Source organism: Lagenorhynchus albirostris, chromosome 19 (genome assembly GCF_949774975.1).
Source record: "Lagenorhynchus albirostris chromosome 19, mLagAlb1.1, whole genome shotgun sequence".
Taxonomy (NCBI): Eukaryota; Metazoa; Chordata; class Mammalia; order Artiodactyla; family Delphinidae; genus Lagenorhynchus; species Lagenorhynchus albirostris.
In genome coordinates this window covers 31858238-31876275 of record NC_083113.1, presented here as the reverse complement: position 1 = coordinate 31876275, position 18038 = coordinate 31858238, and the positions used below count along the sequence as shown (strand labels likewise).

At 60.3% G+C, this 18038-nt stretch overlaps 4 protein-coding genes across 4 annotated transcripts; all 4 read left to right on the top strand.

Annotated features, from left to right (window-relative positions):
* The first annotated feature begins 304 nt into the window (after positions 1-304).
* LOC132509153 (metallothionein-1B-like) lies at positions 305-1573 on the top strand. The gene is made up of 3 exons (XM_060129794.1): positions 305-365; positions 568-633; positions 1343-1573. The coding sequence occupies exons 1-3, from the start codon at positions 305-307 to the stop codon at positions 1432-1434; spliced, it is 219 nt and encodes a 72-aa protein (XP_059985777.1). The 3' UTR covers positions 1435-1573.
* A 3605-nt stretch (positions 1574-5178) lies between these two features.
* LOC132509326 (metallothionein-1E-like) lies at positions 5179-6959 on the top strand. Its single transcript, XM_060130245.1, has 3 exons — positions 5179-5373; positions 5953-6018; positions 6729-6959. The coding sequence occupies exons 1-3, from the start codon at positions 5346-5348 to the stop codon at positions 6818-6820; spliced, it is 186 nt and encodes a 61-aa protein (XP_059986228.1). The 5' UTR covers positions 5179-5345; the 3' UTR covers positions 6821-6959.
* Positions 6960-10566: 3607 nt separating this feature from the next.
* Positions 10567-12347, top strand: LOC132509325 (metallothionein-1E-like). Its single transcript, XM_060130244.1, has 3 exons — positions 10567-10761; positions 11341-11406; positions 12117-12347. Exons 1-3 carry the CDS (start codon positions 10734-10736, stop codon positions 12206-12208), a joined length of 186 nt encoding a protein of 61 aa, XP_059986227.1. The 5' UTR covers positions 10567-10733; the 3' UTR covers positions 12209-12347.
* Positions 12348-15961: 3614 nt separating this feature from the next.
* Positions 15962-17742, top strand: LOC132509354 (metallothionein-1E-like). The gene is made up of 3 exons (XM_060130315.1): positions 15962-16156; positions 16736-16801; positions 17512-17742. The coding sequence occupies exons 1-3, from the start codon at positions 16129-16131 to the stop codon at positions 17601-17603; spliced, it is 186 nt and encodes a 61-aa protein (XP_059986298.1). The 5' UTR covers positions 15962-16128; the 3' UTR covers positions 17604-17742.
* The last annotated feature ends 296 nt before the right edge of the window (positions 17743-18038 follow it).

The following is an 18038-nucleotide window of genomic DNA, read 5'->3' as shown; positions in this document are numbered from 1 at the left end:
CTGCCTTTGAGCCTTAGGATGCCCCCTTCCCGGGCACAGGACGAGAAGGGAGGGCTTTGAGTTTTGAGCTCAGGAGGACTCCTGTCACGGGTCCAGGGCTTTCTTGGTAGCCAGGCTCCTGAGGGCACGTCAGTCTCCCTTTGCCTCTCCGTTGACACTGAGGGCACGGAGGCTCCAGGCTGTCCTTCTTGAGGTCACCCGGCAGGTCAGGGGATTGCTAGACCGGGACCCAGCGTTTGGAGGAGGCCTCGGACCTGCCACGATTTGATGGGAGGAGGGGACGCTGCCTCTTTGGGTTCAGGCCATGGGCCCCGGCCCCCGGCCCCAGTCGGCCTGGGCTGCGTCTGGAGCCCGGGACCTTCCCTGTGGAGTCCCATCAGGAGGGGACCTACTCTCCTTGGACCAGAAGAGAGGAGCTGGGGCTTCTCTATCCGCCCGAGTGGACACGAGCTCCCGGGGCTGGGTCCTGACAGAGGAGGAGGGCTCAGGGAGGCATTGCTGACCGTCTGCTGTAGCTCCTGCATCCCCGTCCCTGCTCACCGCTGGCCTCCTTTCCCTTCCCGGCAGGCGGCTCCTGCGGCTGCGCTGGCTCCTGCACCTGCAAAGCCTGCAGATGCGCCTCCTGCAAGAAGAGTGAGTGTGCGGGGCCTTCTCTGGGAATGCGGGGTCTGGGCTGAGTGCGAGGAGGGGGCCCAGGGCTCAGCAGGCAGGCAGGAGCAGGACAGTGACCAGACTTCCCGGCACCCCCCTCACCAGGAAGGGATTCACAGTCAGAGCTGGAATCGCCTTCGGCGTGACCGAGACCCAGGCGCGCACTAGAGAACAGGGAGACTGAGGCCCAGACGGGTCACCGACAAACAACCTCAGACCTGTCACTAGAACTAGTCCTCCCGCCTCCTGAGACCCGCTTCCGAATCCTCTCAGGGACTGAAGCACTTTAGGGACAGGAACCAGTGGCCGTGCGTGGCTTCTCGGACCCGGTGCAGCCCCTTCCTGTCGAAGCAGCCCAGAGCTTCCCTATCCCGAGCGGGAGCTGCTCTGTGCGGGCTTTGCCTCCACTTTGATCCTGAGGACTTGGCTCACATCACTGGTGGTGCTGGGGCTGGCTTTCTCCTGTCCCCAGAGGCCCTGCTCACTGTCTCTCCAAGGCGCTGTGCCCTGTCCTGGGCACAGATGGGCCGGGCAACCTGAACCTAGTGTCTGAGAGCAATTACCTCAGGACAGAGGACACCATCGTAAACTCAGGGTCTGGGCCCGAGGGCGGCTGGGGCCAGGCCTGCTGCTGGGAAGGGTGGTTCCGGACAACGCGTGGTCCGACCGCACGCTGCCCTTGCCTCCCCAGGCTGCTGCTCCTGCTGCCCCGTGGGCTGCGCCAAGTGTGCCCAGGGCTGCGTCTGCAAAGGGGCCTCGGACAAGTGCAGCTGCTGTGCCTGATGTCGCGGAGAGCCTGCCCCGGGTGTCAACAGAGCAACCAGGACAAACCTGCATTTTACCGTTTTTCATACAACCGGACCTGACGCTACATTCCTTTTTCTATGAAATCTGTGACTTGTAATAAAAGCTGTTGACTTTATTCTGGCTCTGTCTTCCTTGGTGTGTCTTGGACAAAGAGACTCCGTGCCCATCAGGGCTGGCGTGGGGAACTGGACTGGACGTGCAGAGACTCGGCTCTGGACCAAAGAGTACCCCCCCACACACCCCACACCCCCAAAACACGCACACTGAGCGTCTTAGCCGCCTAGGTTAATTTGAGCTTCCGTTTCTCAGCTCCAAAGGATACCCTCGCCCGATGACATAGGGCATTGGACACACAGAGGACACACTCCCTCTATTCCCCTTAGAGTACGGATTGCAGAGAAAGTTGCCCATTTCTCATTTTCCTTCTCTGGGGGCCCCTGCCAAACTCAGCGCTCGGTGATGAGAGCCTAGAAAAGTACCCAGAGGGGATGGAATCCCACACCCCTCTCGTGTGACTTCTGCACGGGGCTTGCGTCTAAAACACCCTGGAAAGACCTCTTTGTATTTTCTGCCACAGTTTTCACCCTGGTCAGGAAAACGGATCGCGAAGAAAACACGTCAAAGGACACGATATGTGACACCCAGTTTTCCCTTCAACACGTAAAACCACCTTCACACGTGGAGGAGCAATTCTGGAAACTGGACGCTCTCATATGCTGCACGTACGTTGAAAGTGTGCCCGAGTCCTGGGAACACTTCACAGATGCCCCACTGTGTGGGCCACACACGCCTGGAGCAGCTCTGCCCCCTGCCTCCCCACAGGGAACATCAGTCTTGGCTTGCCCAGGGCTACGGACAGGACACTCGCCACCCGTGACAGCTCCCTGCGGGGGCTTGGCTCTGAATCTTCGCAAGTACCTCCCTAGGTCAGGCTGACATCTTCCCTTCCCTCAAAAACCAGCCCGTGGCTCCCTGACACCCCGAAAGAAAGTGATTTGGATTTGGTGGGAATTTCCCGGCTGTTTCCCCGAGACGTGGTTTCAGAAGAAGGACTTCACGTGTTCCTCTGCAGAGTGATGGTGGTGCTGCAGTGCGTGGCGGGGCGGGGGGGGCGGGGGCCTGGTGGGGTTTATTAGCAACAAGTGTGTGCTGAGGGAACGGGTAGTCTATTTCAGGTGTTGGGCCCCCTGGCGGTCTGGGGAGGGAACTCCTATTTGATGGGCACTCCGAGAGAAAGAGGAGACACGTGGCTCAGAAGTCAGGACCAAGATGGGCCACAGGTGCCCCGAGTGCACAGGGCATTTCGGGAGCCGGCCCGTGCTGCGTGCGTGGGCGTCGGCGTCAGGCACTCAGGTTCACAGCCACCGTGCCACTTCCTGACCTGGCAAGTCACTGATACTCTCTGAGATTTCATTTCCTCCTTTCGATACAAAAGATTAATTTCAATGAGGGGGAATGAGCGAGATAGTGGCCTGGCTCCCAGCTCGGGCTTCCCGCAAGGTGTCCCGTACGATCGCTCTCTCCACACTGACATCTGTGCACAGAGAATCCTTGAGCTCCCGACAAGCTCCTGGAGAAAGGCTCCCTGGTTTGCAAGCAAGCTCATGGTGAGGGCAGAGATGGATAGGAACCTTGCTTATCCAGTGCCAGAGGGCGTGGGGATGTCCTCCAACAAGCCCCGTGGAACGAGTCACCGCCACAGCGTTTGGACAGACTCGGTGCACCTGCATGGTCTGGCGTGATGGTGCCAGTTCCAGAGAGGTTAAGCAACCTACCCAAGGGCACACAGCCTATACTCAGAGGACTAAACCTACACTGCAGCTGTCTCTCACCTCCCGGCCACACGGTGCCGGTTATGACCTCACTGGAGGCTGAATCCGGCCTCTCCTTTTTCAGGGCTGCAGGGTCTTCGGAGACAGTCCAGCTGTGCTCCTGGCTGCAGAGGTGGGAGGCCGAAGCCCAGAGAGGTCACAGAGCTGTGCGGAGGGTTCTGGCTGCCGGCTCAGGGCTCTCCCACTGCTGCCTCTGTGCCAGGTGTTCAGTGTTCTCACCCTTCGTGGGATGACATGGTGTCCGGTTGGGCGCGGGGCTGCAGTCAGCCTGCAGGAGGGCCAGTCCCATCTGTGCCACGTACGGCCGTGGGACATAACCTCTCTGTGGCTCCGTCTGCTCTGCTCTAAAGGGAAAATAATAGTGTCTGGCTCTCGGGATTAAAGAACTGAATACATGCAAAGAAGGTCAGAATATACTGGGCACTCAGGGAGCAATCGATCACATCACCCATTCATTTATTTATCTATTGATTTATTTGTTATCATCAGCCTAGGAGACACTGTTCTCCTTCCAGACACGCAAGCAAGGACGGTGTGTTTAGCTCTGTGCTCTGGGCCGTCCCCATCGACCCTGTGAGCGTGGGACCAGTACCCCCGAGAGGGTTATCCTGCCTTCACGCAAAGAGCCGTCGACACTACAGATAGAAAGCCGTGAGGAGCACAGTCGGTGTCCTCCTCACAGACACAGAAGGGTCCTGCCACTTCTGCTGTCACCTGCATCAGGATTTCCTTACCATTTTCTTTTCAGTGATTTTCTGAAATACGTTATACCAAAAGAAACCTCTTGAACGCTACTGAAGGAGAGAGTCAGAAGGTAGCCACAAAATCATAAATACATTCCTACTGTGTCACCTTGGTCGCCCCCAGGATTGAGCTGGACATGGTAGAGACGGGCCGAGGACACAGCTCTGGGCCAAAGGGGAGCTTGCTCACTGACTCCCTCTTTCAGCTGCGAAGCGACAAAAACACAGAAGCAGGGCACCACTCCCCAGCCCTGTGTGCCTGCCTCAGTAGCCTCCCTGTACTGTAGGGACTTTGGACTTTGGGAAGCGGGCTCCTGACTGCTGTCTCCCTTCCCGGTTGGTGTGACAACTCAAAGAGCAAAAGTGACTAACAAGGCTTGGCATGGACTCCATGGTGAGTAACTGTCAGGACTACTCAAAGGGAACTCTATCCACTTGTCTCGCTTTGTTATTTACCGCCAGGTCTGCCTATCACCTACAATGATGCCGCCCCTGGGGAAGCATCCCATGATGAGGGAACCTCCACCCTGGCGTGGGGGTGGACCGGCTACAGTGAGGAGCGCCCCTGGAAAGTTTAGGCAAAGAAGCCCCCGGACAAATGAGCCAGGATCCCCCCAGGAAAGGAACACACAAGTGACGCCTCGCGGCTGAAGGCAATGTTCACCGCGCTGCGGTTACAGGAGGCGGTACCGGAAAAATGCTTCCAAAGGACCGTGGTGGGGACCGGGGCTGGCAACGCCCGGGGACACATGGGGTCGGCCAAACGGTGGTGAGGGTCACATCCGCCTGCGCTCTCTGACACCGCTCCCCGGCTCCAGCCAAGCCAGGGACACGAGCGGGAGGCGGGGGCTGTTCTCAGGCTGCAGGAAACGGCCACCCGGAGGCCGGCGGCGCGGGGCCTGGGGCCTGGGGCCTGGGGCCTGGGGCGGGGAAGACCGGAGGACGCGGGAGCCGGATTCCTGCACAAGCCGCCAACACGGTGGCTGCTCCCGTCGGGCACATTGGGAAGGGGCGGCCAGGGGCCTGGGACACCGCTTACCGCACGGCACCCGGTTCCTCCGCTCCAGCCGGCACCGACGTGGAATCGTGCGCTCGGCCCCGCCTGTTGCTCACAGCCCGGCCCAGGGCGCTGCGGGCGGCGCGGGCGCGGAGCCGCGGGGCGGGTGCAAGGCGGGGGCGGGGCCTCTGCGCCCGGGCCGCCTCCTCGGCCTATAACTGAGCCCCCGGGCTCCTCGCTCCCACACGGCCCCCACCGGACCCGTGAAGCGGCTTCGCCCCTTGCTTTGGACCTCGGGCCTCACTCCTCCTCCAGATGGACCCCAAGTGCTCCTGCCCCACTGGTAAGGGAGCCCTGCCTTTGAGCCTTAGGATGCCCCCTTCCCGGGCACAGGACGAGAAGGGAGGGCTTTGAGTTTTGAGCTCAGGAGGACTCCTGTCACGGGTCCAGGGCTTTCTTGGTAGCCAGGCTCCTGAGGGCACGTCAGTCTCCCTTTGCCTCTCCGTTGACACTGAGGGCACGGAGGCTCCAGGCTGTCCTTCTTGAGGTCACCCGGCAGGTCAGGGGATTGCTAGACCGGGACCCAGCGTTTGGAGGAGGCCTCGGACCTGCCACGATTTGATGGGAGGAGGGGACGCTGCCTCTTTGGGGTTCAGGCCATGGGCCCCGGCCCCCGGCCCCAGTCGGCCTGGGCTGCGTCTGGAGCCCGGGACCTTCCCTGTGGAGTCCCATCAGGAGGGGACCTACTCTCCTTGGACCAGAAGAGAGGAGCTGGGGCTTCTCTATCCGCCCGAGTGGACACGAGCTCCCGGGGCTGGGTCCTGACAGAGGAGGAGGGCTCAGGGAGGCATTGCTGACCGTCTGCTGTAGCTCCTGCATCCCCGTCCCTGCTCACCGCTGGCCTCCTTTCCCTTCCCGGCAGGCGGCTCCTGCGGCTGCGCTGGCTCCTGCACCTGCAAAGCCTGCAGATGCGCCTCCTGCAAGAAGAGTGAGTGTGCGGGGCCTTCTCTGGGAATGCGGGGTCTGGGCTGAGTGCGAGGAGGGGGCCCAGGGCTCAGCAGGCAGGCAGGAGCAGGACAGTGACCAGACTTCCCGGCACCCCCCTCACCAGGAAGGGATTCACAGTCAGAGCTGGAATCGCCTTCGGCGTGACCGAGACCCAGGCGCGCACTAGAGAACAGGGAGACTGAGGCCCAGACGGGTCACCGACAAACAACCTCAGACCTGTCACTAGAACTAGTCCTCCCGCCTCCTGAGACCCGCTTCCGAATCCTCTCAGGGACTGAAGCACTTTAGGGACAGGAACCAGTGGCCGTGCGTGGCTTCTCGGACCCGGTGCAGCCCCTTCCTGTCGAAGCAGCCCAGAGCTTCCCTATCCCGAGCGGGAGCTGCTCTGTGCGGGCTTTGCCTCCACTTTGATCCTGAGGACTTGGCTCACATCACTGGTGGTGCTGGGGGCTGGCTTTCTCCTGTCCCCAGAGGCCCTGCTCACTGTCTCTCCAAGGCGCTGTGCCCTGTCCTGGGCACAGATGGGCCGGGCAACCTGAACCTAGTGTCTGAGAGCAATTACCTCAGGACAGAGGACACCATCGTAAACTCAGGGTCTGGGCCCGAGGGCGGCTGGGGCCAGGCCTGCTGCTGGGAAGGGTGGTTCCGGACAACGCGTGGTCCGACCGCACGCTGCCCTTGCCTCCCCAGGCTGCTGCTCCTGCTGCCCCGTGGGCTGCGCCAAGTGTGCCCAGGGCTGCGTCTGCAAAGGGGCCTCGGACAAGTGCAGCTGCTGTGCCTGATGTCGCGGAGAGCCTGCCCCGGGTGTCAACAGAGCAACCAGGACAAACCTGCATTTTACCGTTTTTCATACAACCGGACCTGACGCTACATTCCTTTTTCTATGAAATCTGTGACTTGTAATAAAAGCTGTTGACTTTATTCTGGCTCTGTCTTCCTTGGTGTGTCTTGGACAAAGAGACTCCGTGCCCATCAGGGCTGGCGTGGGGAACTGGACTGGACGTGCAGAGACCTCGGCTCTGGACCAAAGAGTACCCCCCCACACACCCCACACCCCCAAAACACGCACACTGAGCGTCTTAGCCGCCTAGGTTAATTTGAGCTTCCGTTTCTCAGCTCCAAAGGATACCCTCGCCCGATGACATAGGGCATTGGACACACAGAGGACACACTCCCTCTATTCCCCTTAGGAGTACGGATTGCAGAGAAAGTTGCCCATTTCTCATTTTCCTTCTCTGGGGGCCCCTGCCAAACTCAGCGCTCGGTGATGAGAGCCTAGAAAAGTACCCAGAGGGGATGGAATCCCACACCCCTCTCGTGTGACTTCTGCACGGGGCTTGCGTCTAAAACACCCTGGAAAGACCTCTTTGTATTTTCTGCCACAGTTTTCACCCTGGTCAGGAAAACGGATCGCGAAGAAAACACGTCAAAGGACACGATATGTGACACCCAGTTTTCCCTTCAACACGTAAAACCACCTTCACACGTGGAGGAGCAATTCTGGAAACTGGACGCTCTCATATGCTGCACGTACGTTGAAAGTGTGCCCGAGTCCTGGGAACACTTCACAGATGCCCCACTGTGTGGGCCACACACGCCTGGAGCAGCTCTGCCCCCTGCCTCCCCACAGGGAACATCAGTCTTGGCTTGCCCAGGGCTACGGACAGGACACTCGCCACCCGTGACAGCTCCCTGCGGGGGCTTGGCTCTGAATCTTCGCAAGTACCTCCCTAGGTCAGGCTGACATCTTCCCTTCCCTCAAAAACCAGCCCGTGGCTCCCTGACACCCCGAAAGAAAGTGATTTGGATTTGGTGGGAATTTCCCGGCTGTTTCCCCGAGACGTGGTTTCAGAAGAAGGACTTCACGTGTTCCTCTGCAGAGTGATGGTGGTGCTGCAGTGCGTGGCGGGGCGGGGGGGGCGGGGGCCTGGTGGGGTTTATTAGCAACAAGTGTGTGCTGAGGGAACGGGTAGTCTATTTCAGGTGTTGGGCCCCCTGGCGGTCTGGGGAGGGAACTCCTATTTGATGGGCACTCCGAGAGAAAGAGGAGACACGTGGCTCAGAAGTCAGGACCAAGATGGGCCACAGGTGCCCCGAGTGCACAGGGCATTTCGGGAGCCGGCCCGTGCTGCGTGCGTGGGCGTCGGCGTCAGGCACTCAGGTTCACAGCCACCGTGCCACTTCCTGACCTGGCAAGTCACTGATACTCTCTGAGATTTCATTTCCTCCTTTCGATACAAAAGATTAATTTCAATGAGGGGGAATGAGCGAGATAGTGGCCTGGCTCCCAGCTCGGGCTTCCCGCAAGGTGTCCCGTACGATCGCTCTCTCCACACTGACATCTGTGCACAGAGAATCCTTGAGCTCCCGACAAGCTCCTGGAGAAAGGCTCCCTGGTTTGCAAGCAAGCTCATGGTGAGGGCAGAGATGGATAGGAACCTTGCTTATCCAGTGCCAGAGGGCGTGGGGATGTCCTCCAACAAGCCCCGTGGAACGAGTCACCGCCACAGCGTTTGGACAGACTCGGTGCACCTGCATGGTCTGGCGTGATGGTGCCAGTTCCAGAGAGGTTAAGCAACCTACCCAAGGGCACACAGCCTATACTCAGAGGACTAAACCTACACTGCAGCTGTCTCTCACCTCCCGGCCACACGGTGCCGGTTATGACCTCACTGGAGGCTGAATCCGGCCTCTCCTTTTTCAGGGCTGCAGGGTCTTCGGAGACAGTCCAGCTGTGCTCCTGGCTGCAGAGGTGGGAGGCCGAAGCCCAGAGAGGTCACAGAGCTGTGCGGAGGGTTCTGGCTGCCGGCTCAGGGCTCTCCCACTGCTGCCTCTGTGCCAGGTGTTCAGTGTTCTCACCCTTCGTGGGATGACATGGTGTCCGGTTGGGCGCGGGGCTGCAGTCAGCCTGCAGGAGGGCCAGTCCCATCTGTGCCACGTACGGCCGTGGGACATAACCTCTCTGTGGCTCCGTCTGCTCTGCTCTAAAGGGAAAATAATAGTGTCTGGCTCTCGGGATTAAAGAACTGAATACATGCAAAGAAGGTCAGAATATACTGGGCACTCAGGGAGCAATCGATCACATCACCCATTCATTTATTTATCTATTGATTTATTTGTTATCATCAGCCTAGGAGACACTGTTCTCCTTCCAGACACGCAAGCAAGGACGGTGTGTTTAGCTCTGTGCTCTGGGCCGTCCCCATCGACCCTGTGAGCGTGGGACCAGTACCCCCGAGAGGGTTATCCTGCCTTCACGCAAAGAGCCGTCGACACTACAGATAGAAAGCCGTGAGGAGCACAGTCGGTGTCCTCCTCACAGACACAGAAGGGTCCTGCCACTTCTGCTGTCACCTGCATCAGGATTTCCTTACCATTTTCTTTTCAGTGATTTTCTGAAATACGTTATACCAAAAGAAACCTCTTGAACGCTACTGAAGGAGAGAGTCAGAAGGTAGCCACAAAATCATAAATACATTCCTACTGTGTCACCTTGGTCGCCCCCAGGATTGAGCTGGACATGGTAGAGACGGGCCGAGGACACAGCTCTGGGCCAAAGGGGAGCTTGCTCACTGACTCCCTCTTTCAGCTGCGAAGCGACAAAAACACAGAAGCAGGGCACCACTCCCCAGCCCTGTGTGCCTGCCTCAGTAGCCTCCCTGTACTGTAGGGACTTTGGACTTTGGGAAGCGGGCTCCTGACTGCTGTCTCCCTTCCCGGTTGGTGTGACAACTCAAAGAGCAAAAGTGACTAACAAGGCTTGGCATGGACTCCATGGTGAGTAACTGTCAGGACTACTCAAAGGGAACTCTATCCACTTGTCTCGCTTTGTTATTTACCGCCAGGTCTGCCTATCACCTACAATGATGCCGCCCCTGGGGAAGCATCCCATGATGAGGGAACCTCCACCCTGGCGTGGGGGTGGACCGGCTACAGTGAGGAGCGCCCCTGGAAAGTTTAGGCAAAGAAGCCCCCGGACAAATGAGCCAGGATCCCCCCAGGAAAGGAACACACAAGTGACGCCTCGCGGCTGAAGGCAATGTTCACCGCGCTGCGGTTACAGGAGGCGGTACCGGAAAAATGCTTCCAAAGGACCGTGGTGGGGACCGGGGCTGGCAACGCCCGGGGACACATGGGGTCGGCCAAACGGTGGTGAGGGTCACATCCGCCTGCGCTCTCTGACACCGCTCCCCGGCTCCAGCCAAGCCAGGGACACGAGCGGGAGGCGGGGGCTGTTCTCAGGCTGCAGGAAACGGCCACCCGGAGGCCGGCGGCGCGGGGCCTGGGGCCTGGGGCCTGGGGCCTGGGGCGGGGAAGACCGGAGGACGCGGGAGCCGGATTCCTGCACAAGCCGCCAACACGGTGGCTGCTCCCGTCGGGCACATTGGGAAGGGGCGGCCAGGGGCCTGGGACACCGCTTACCGCACGGCACCCGGTTCCTCCGCTCCAGCCGGCACCGACGTGGAATCGTGCGCTCGGCCCCGCCTGTTGCTCACAGCCCGGCCCAGGGCGCTGCGGGCGGCGCGGGCGCGGAGCCGCGGGGCGGGTGCAAGGCGGGGGCGGGGCCTCTGCGCCCGGGCCGCCTCCTCGGCCTATAACTGAGCCCCCGGGCTCCTCGCTCCCACACGGCCCCCACCGGACCCGTGAAGCGGCTTCGCCCCTTGCTTTGGACCTCGGGCCTCACTCCTCCTCCAGATGGACCCCAAGTGCTCCTGCCCCACTGGTAAGGGAGCCCTGCCTTTGAGCCTTAGGATGCCCCCTTCCCGGGCACAGGACGAGAAGGGAGGGCTTTGAGTTTTGAGCTCAGGAGGACTCCTGTCACGGGTCCAGGGCTTTCTTGGTAGCCAGGCTCCTGAGGGCACGTCAGTCTCCCTTTGCCTCTCCGTTGACACTGAGGGCACGGAGGCTCCAGGCTGTCCTTCTTGAGGTCACCCGGCAGGTCAGGGGATTGCTAGACCGGGACCCAGCGTTTGGAGGAGGCCTCGGACCTGCCACGATTTGATGGGAGGAGGGGACGCTGCCTCTTTGGGGTTCAGGCCATGGGCCCCGGCCCCCGGCCCCAGTCGGCCTGGGCTGCGTCTGGAGCCCGGGACCTTCCCTGTGGAGTCCCATCAGGAGGGGACCTACTCTCCTTGGACCAGAAGAGAGGAGCTGGGGCTTCTCTATCCGCCCGAGTGGACACGAGCTCCCGGGGCTGGGTCCTGACAGAGGAGGAGGGCTCAGGGAGGCATTGCTGACCGTCTGCTGTAGCTCCTGCATCCCCGTCCCTGCTCACCGCTGGCCTCCTTTCCCTTCCCGGCAGGCGGCTCCTGCGGCTGCGCTGGCTCCTGCACCTGCAAAGCCTGCAGATGCGCCTCCTGCAAGAAGAGTGAGTGTGCGGGGCCTTCTCTGGGAATGCGGGGTCTGGGCTGAGTGCGAGGAGGGGGCCCAGGGCTCAGCAGGCAGGCAGGAGCAGGACAGTGACCAGACTTCCCGGCACCCCCCTCACCAGGAAGGGATTCACAGTCAGAGCTGGAATCGCCTTCGGCGTGACCGAGACCCAGGCGCGCACTAGAGAACAGGGAGACTGAGGCCCAGACGGGTCACCGACAAACAACCTCAGACCTGTCACTAGAACTAGTCCTCCCGCCTCCTGAGACCCGCTTCCGAATCCTCTCAGGGACTGAAGCACTTTAGGGACAGGAACCAGTGGCCGTGCGTGGCTTCTCGGACCCGGTGCAGCCCCTTCCTGTCGAAGCAGCCCAGAGCTTCCCTATCCCGAGCGGGAGCTGCTCTGTGCGGGCTTTGCCTCCACTTTGATCCTGAGGACTTGGCTCACATCACTGGTGGTGCTGGGGGCTGGCTTTCTCCTGTCCCCAGAGGCCCTGCTCACTGTCTCTCCAAGGCGCTGTGCCCTGTCCTGGGCACAGATGGGCCGGGCAACCTGAACCTAGTGTCTGAGAGCAATTACCTCAGGACAGAGGACACCATCGTAAACTCAGGGTCTGGGCCCGAGGGCGGCTGGGGCCAGGCCTGCTGCTGGGAAGGGTGGTTCCGGACAACGCGTGGTCCGACCGCACGCTGCCCTTGCCTCCCCAGGCTGCTGCTCCTGCTGCCCCGTGGGCTGCGCCAAGTGTGCCCAGGGCTGCGTCTGCAAAGGGGCCTCGGACAAGTGCAGCTGCTGTGCCTGATGTCGCGGAGAGCCTGCCCCGGGTGTCAACAGAGCAACCAGGACAAACCTGCATTTTACCGTTTTTCATACAACCGGACCTGACGCTACATTCCTTTTTCTATGAAATCTGTGACTTGTAATAAAAGCTGTTGACTTTATTCTGGCTCTGTCTTCCTTGGTGTGTCTTGGACAAAGAGACTCCGTGCCCATCAGGGCTGGCGTGGGGAACTGGACTGGACGTGCAGAGACCTCGGCTCTGGACCAAAGAGTACCCCCCCACACACCCCACACCCCCAAAACACGCACACTGAGCGTCTTAGCCGCCTAGGTTAATTTGAGCTTCCGTTTCTCAGCTCCAAAGGATACCCTCGCCCGATGACATAGGGCATTGGACACACAGAGGACACACTCCCTCTATTCCCCTTAGGAGTACGGATTGCAGAGAAAGTTGCCCATTTCTCATTTTCCTTCTCTGGGGGCCCCTGCCAAACTCAGCGCTCGGTGATGAGAGCCTAGAAAAGTACCCAGAGGGGATGGAATCCCACACCCCTCTCGTGTGACTTCTGCACGGGGCTTGCGTCTAAAACACCCTGGAAAGACCTCTTTGTATTTTCTGCCACAGTTTTCACCCTGGTCAGGAAAACGGATCGCGAAGAAAACACGTCAAAGGACACGATATGTGACACCCAGTTTTCCCTTCAACACGTAAAACCACCTTCACACGTGGAGGAGCAATTCTGGAAACTGGACGCTCTCATATGCTGCACGTACGTTGAAAGTGTGCCCGAGTCCTGGGAACACTTCACAGATGCCCCACTGTGTGGGCCACACACGCCTGGAGCAGCTCTGCCCCCTGCCTCCCCACAGGGAACATCAGTCTTGGCTTGCCCAGGGCTACGGACAGGACACTCGCCACCCGTGACAGCTCCCTGCGGGGGCTTGGCTCTGAATCTTCGCAAGTACCTCCCTAGGTCAGGCTGACATCTTCCCTTCCCTCAAAAACCAGCCCGTGGCTCCCTGACACCCCGAAAGAAAGTGATTTGGATTTGGTGGGAATTTCCCGGCTGTTTCCCCGAGACGTGGTTTCAGAAGAAGGACTTCACGTGTTCCTCTGCAGAGTGATGGTGGTGCTGCAGTGCGTGGCGGGGCGGGGGGGGCGGGGGCCTGGTGGGGTTTATTAGCAACAAGTGTGTGCTGAGGGAACGGGTAGTCTATTTCAGGTGTTGGGCCCCCTGGCGGTCTGGGGAGGGAACTCCTATTTGATGGGCACTCCGAGAGAAAGAGGAGACACGTGGCTCAGAAGTCAGGACCAAGATGGGCCACAGGTGCCCCGAGTGCACAGGGCATTTCGGGAGCCGGCCCGTGCTGCGTGCGTGGGCGTCGGCGTCAGGCACTCAGGTTCACAGCCACCGTGCCACTTCCTGACCTGGCAAGTCACTGATACTCTCTGAGATTTCATTTCCTCCTTTCGATACAAAAGATTAATTTCAATGAGGGGGAATGAGCGAGATAGTGGCCTGGCTCCCAGCTCGGGCTTCCCGCAAGGTGTCCCGTACGATCGCTCTCTCCACACTGACATCTGTGCACAGAGAATCCTTGAGCTCCCGACAAGCTCCTGGAGAAAGGCTCCCTGGTTTGCAAGCAAGCTCATGGTGAGGGCAGAGATGGATAGGAACCTTGCTTATCCAGTGCCAGAGGGCGTGGGGATGTCCTCCAACAAGCCCCGTGGAACGAGTCACCGCCACAGCGTTTGGACAGACTCGGTGCACCTGCATGGTCTGGCGTGATGGTGCCAGTTCCAGAGAGGTTAAGCAACCTACCCAAGGGCACACAGCCTATACTCAGAGGACTAAACCTACACTGCAGCTGTCTCTCACCTCCCGGCCACACGGTGCCGGTTATGACCTCACTGGAGGCTGAATCCGGCCTCTCCTTTTTCAGGGCTGCAGGGTCTTCGGAGACAGTCCAGCTGTGCTCCTGGCTGCAGAGGTGGGAGGCCGAAGCCCAGAGAGGTCACAGAGCTGTGCGGAGGGTTCTGGCTGCCGGCTCAGGGCTCTCCCACTGCTGCCTCTGTGCCAGGTGTTCAGTGTTCTCACCCTTCGTGGGGTGACATGGTGTCCGGTTGGGCGCGGGGCTGCAGTCAGCCTGCAGGAGGGCCAGTCCCATCTGTGCCACGTACGGCCGTGGGACATAACCTCTCTGTGGCTCCGTCTGCTCTGCTCTAAAGGGAAAATAATAGTGTCTGGCTCTCGGGATTAAAGAACTGAATACATGCAAAGAAGGTCAGAATATACTGGGCACTCAGGGAGCAATCGATCACATCACCCATTCATTTATTTATCTATTGATTTATTTGTTATCATCAGCCTAGGAGACACTGTTCTCCTTCCAGACACGCAAGCAAGGACGGTGTGTTTAGCTCTGTGCTCTGGGCCGTCCCCATCGACCCTGTGAGCGTGGGACCAGTACCCCCGAGAGGGTTATCCTGCCTTCACGCAAAGAGCCGTCGACACTACAGATAGAAAGCCGTGAGGAGCACAGTCGGTGTCCTCCTCACAGACACAGAAGGGTCCTGCCACTTCTGCTGTCACCTGCATCAGGATTTCCTTACCATTTTCTTTTCAGTGATTTTCTGAAATACGTTATACCAAAAGAAACCTCTTGAACGCTACTGAAGGAGAGAGTCAGAAGGTAGCCACAAAATCATAAATACATTCCTACTGTGTCACCTTGGTCGCCCCCAGGATTGAGCTGGACATGGTAGAGACGGGCCGAGGACACAGCTCTGGGCCAAAGGGGAGCTTGCTCACTGACTCCCTCTTTCAGCTGCGAAGCGACAAAAACACAGAAGCAGGGCACCACTCCCCAGCCCTGTGTGCCTGCCTCAGTAGCCTCCCTGTACTGTAGGGACTTTGGACTTTGGGAAGCGGGCTCCTGACTGCTGTCTCCCTTCCCGGTTGGTGTGACAACTCAAAGAGCAAAAGTGACTAACAAGGCTTGGCATGGACTCCATGGTGAGTAACTGTCAGGACTACTCAAAGGGAACTCTATCCACTTGTCTCGCTTTGTTATTTACCGCCAGGTCTGCCTATCACCTACAATGATGCCGCCCCTGGGGAAGCATCCCATGATGAGGGAACCTCCACCCTGGCGTGGGGGTGGACCGGCTACAGTGAGGAGCGCCCCTGGAAAGTTTAGGCAAAGAAGCCCCCGGACAAATGAGCCAGGATCCCCCCAGGAAAGGAACACACAAGTGACGCCTCGCGGCTGAAGGCAATGTTCACCGCGCTGCGGTTACAGGAGGCGGTACCGGAAAAATGCTTCCAAAGGACCGTGGTGGGGACCGGGGCTGGCAACGCCCGGGGACACATGGGGTCGGCCAAACGGTGGTGAGGGTCACATCCGCCTGCGCTCTCTGACACCGCTCCCCGGCTCCAGCCAAGCCAGGGACACGAGCGGGAGGCGGGGGCTGTTCTCAGGCTGCGGGAAACGGCCACCCGGAGGCCGGCGGCGCGGGGCCTGGGGCCTGGGGCCTGGGGCCTGGGGCCTGGGGCGGGGAAGACCGGAGGACGCGGGAGCCGGATTCCTGCACAAGCCGCCAACACGGTGGCTGCTCCCGTCGGGCACATTGGGAAGGGGCGGCCAGGGGCCTGGGACACCGCTTACCGCACGGCACCCGGTTCCTCCGCTCCAGCCGGCACCGACGTGGAATCGTGCGCTCGGCCCCGCCTGTTGCTCACAGCCCGGCCCAGGGCGCTGCGGGCGGCGCGGGCGCGGAGCCGCGGGGCGGGTGCAAGGCGGGGGCGGGGCCTCTGCGCCCGGGCCGCCTCCTCGGCCTATAACTGAGCCCCCGGGCTCCTCGCTCCCACACGGCCCCCACCGGACCCGTGAAGCGGCTTCGCCCCTTGCTTTGGACCTCGGGCCTCACTCCTCCTCCAGATGGACCCCAAGTGCTCCTGCCCCACTGGTAAGGGAGCCCTGCCTTTGAGCCTTAGGATGCCCCCTTCCCGGGCACAGGACGAGAAGGGAGGGCTTTGAGTTTTGAGCTCAGGAGGACTCCTGTCACGGGTCCAGGGCTTTCTTGGTAGCCAGGCTCCTGAGGGCACGTCAGTCTCCCTTTGCCTCTCCGTTGACACTGAGGGCACGGAGGCTCCAGGCTGTCCTTCTTGAGGTCACCCGGCAGGTCAGGGGATTGCTAGACCGGGACCCAGCGTTTGGAGGAGGCCTCGGACCTGCCACGATTTGATGGGAGGAGGGGACGCTGCCTCTTTGGGGTTCAGGCCATGGGCCCCGGCCCCCGGCCCCAGTCGGCCTGGGCTGCGTCTGGAGCCCGGGACCTTCCCTGTGGAGTCCCATCAGGAGGGGACCTACTCTCCTTGGACCAGAAGAGAGGAGCTGGGGCTTCTCTATCCGCCCGAGTGGACACGAGCTCCCGGGGCTGGGTCCTGACAGAGGAGGAGGGCTCAGGGAGGCATTGCTGACCGTCTGCTGTAGCTCCTGCATCCCCGTCCCTGCTCACCGCTGGCCTCCTTTCCCTTCCCGGCAGGCGGCTCCTGCGGCTGCGCTGGCTCCTGCACCCGCAAAGCCTGCAGATGCGCCTCCTGCAAGAAGAGTGAGTGTGCGGGGCCTTCTCTGGGAATGCGGGGTCTGGGCTGAGTGCGAGGAGGGGGCCCAGGGCTCAGCAGGCAGGCAGGAGCAGGACAGTGACCAGACTTCCCGGCACCCCCCTCACCAGGAAGGGATTCACAGTCAGAGCTGGAATCGCCTTCGGCGTGACCGAGACCCAGGCGCGCACTAGAGAACAGGGAGACTGAGGCCCAGACGGGTCACCGACAAACAACCTCAGACCTGTCACTAGAACTAGTCCTCCCGCCTCCTGAGACCCGCTTCCGAATCCTCTCAGGGACTGAAGCACTTTAGGGACAGGAACCAGTGGCCGTGCGTGGCTTCTCGGACCCGGTGCAGCCCCTTCCTGTCGAAGCAGCCCAGAGCTTCCCTATCCCGAGCGGGAGCTGCTCTGTGCGGGCTTTGCCTCCACTTTGATCCTGAGGACTTGGCTCACATCACTGGTGGTGCTGGGGGCTGGCTTTCTCCTGTCCCCAGAGGCCCTGCTCTCTGTCTCTCCAAGGCGCTGTGCCCTGTCCTGGGCACAGATGGGCCGGGCAACCTGAACCTAGTGTCTGAGAGCAATTACCTCAGGACAGAGGACACCATCGTAAACTCAGGGTCTGGGCCCGAGGGCGGCTGGGGCCAGGCCTGCTGCTGGGAAGGGTGGTTCCGGACAACGCGTGGTCCGACCGCACGCTGCCCTTGCCTCCCCAGGCTGCTGCTCCTGCTGCCCCGTGGGCTGCGCCAAGTGTGCCCAGGGCTGCGTCTGCAAAGGGGCCTCGGACAAGTGCAGCTGCTGTGCCTGATGTCGCGGAGAGCCTGCCCCGGGTGTCAACAGAGCAACCAGGACAAACCTGCATTTTACCGTTTTTCATACAACCGGACCTGACGCTACATTCCTTTTTCTATGAAATCTGTGACTTGTAATAAAAGCTGTTGACTTTATTCTGGCTCTGTCTTCCTTGGTCTGTCTTGGACAAAGAGACTCCGTGCCCATCAGGGCTGGCGTGGGGAACTGGACTGGACGTGCAGAGACCTCGGCTCTGGACCAAAGAGTACCCCCCCACACACCCCACACCCCCAAAACACGCACACTGAGCGTCTTAGCCGCCTAGGTTAATTTGAGCTTCCGTTTCTCAGCTCCAAAGGATACCCTCGCCCGATGACATAGGGCATTGGACACACAGAGGACACACTCCCTCTATTCCCCTTAGGAGTACGGATTGCAGAGAAAGTTGCCC

Coding starts and splice junctions, on each gene's coding strand:
- LOC132509153 (XM_060129794.1), top strand. CDS start 305: ATGGGCCCCGGCCCCCGGCCCCAGTCGGCCTGGGCTGCGTCTGGAGCC. Junction 366..567: donor TGGAGCCCGGGACCTTCCCT/GTGGAGTCCCAT, acceptor CCTTCCCGGCAG/GCGGCTCCTGCGGCTGCGCT. Junction 634..1,342: donor ATGCGCCTCCTGCAAGAAGA/GTGAGTGTGCGG, acceptor TTGCCTCCCCAG/GCTGCTGCTCCTGCTGCCCC.
- LOC132509326 (XM_060130245.1), top strand. CDS start 5,346: ATGGACCCCAAGTGCTCCTGCCCCACTG. Junction 5,374..5,952: donor CAAGTGCTCCTGCCCCACTG/GTAAGGGAGCCC, acceptor CCTTCCCGGCAG/GCGGCTCCTGCGGCTGCGCT. Junction 6,019..6,728: donor ATGCGCCTCCTGCAAGAAGA/GTGAGTGTGCGG, acceptor TTGCCTCCCCAG/GCTGCTGCTCCTGCTGCCCC.
- LOC132509325 (XM_060130244.1), top strand. CDS start 10,734: ATGGACCCCAAGTGCTCCTGCCCCACTG. Junction 10,762..11,340: donor CAAGTGCTCCTGCCCCACTG/GTAAGGGAGCCC, acceptor CCTTCCCGGCAG/GCGGCTCCTGCGGCTGCGCT. Junction 11,407..12,116: donor ATGCGCCTCCTGCAAGAAGA/GTGAGTGTGCGG, acceptor TTGCCTCCCCAG/GCTGCTGCTCCTGCTGCCCC.
- LOC132509354 (XM_060130315.1), top strand. CDS start 16,129: ATGGACCCCAAGTGCTCCTGCCCCACTG. Junction 16,157..16,735: donor CAAGTGCTCCTGCCCCACTG/GTAAGGGAGCCC, acceptor CCTTCCCGGCAG/GCGGCTCCTGCGGCTGCGCT. Junction 16,802..17,511: donor ATGCGCCTCCTGCAAGAAGA/GTGAGTGTGCGG, acceptor TTGCCTCCCCAG/GCTGCTGCTCCTGCTGCCCC.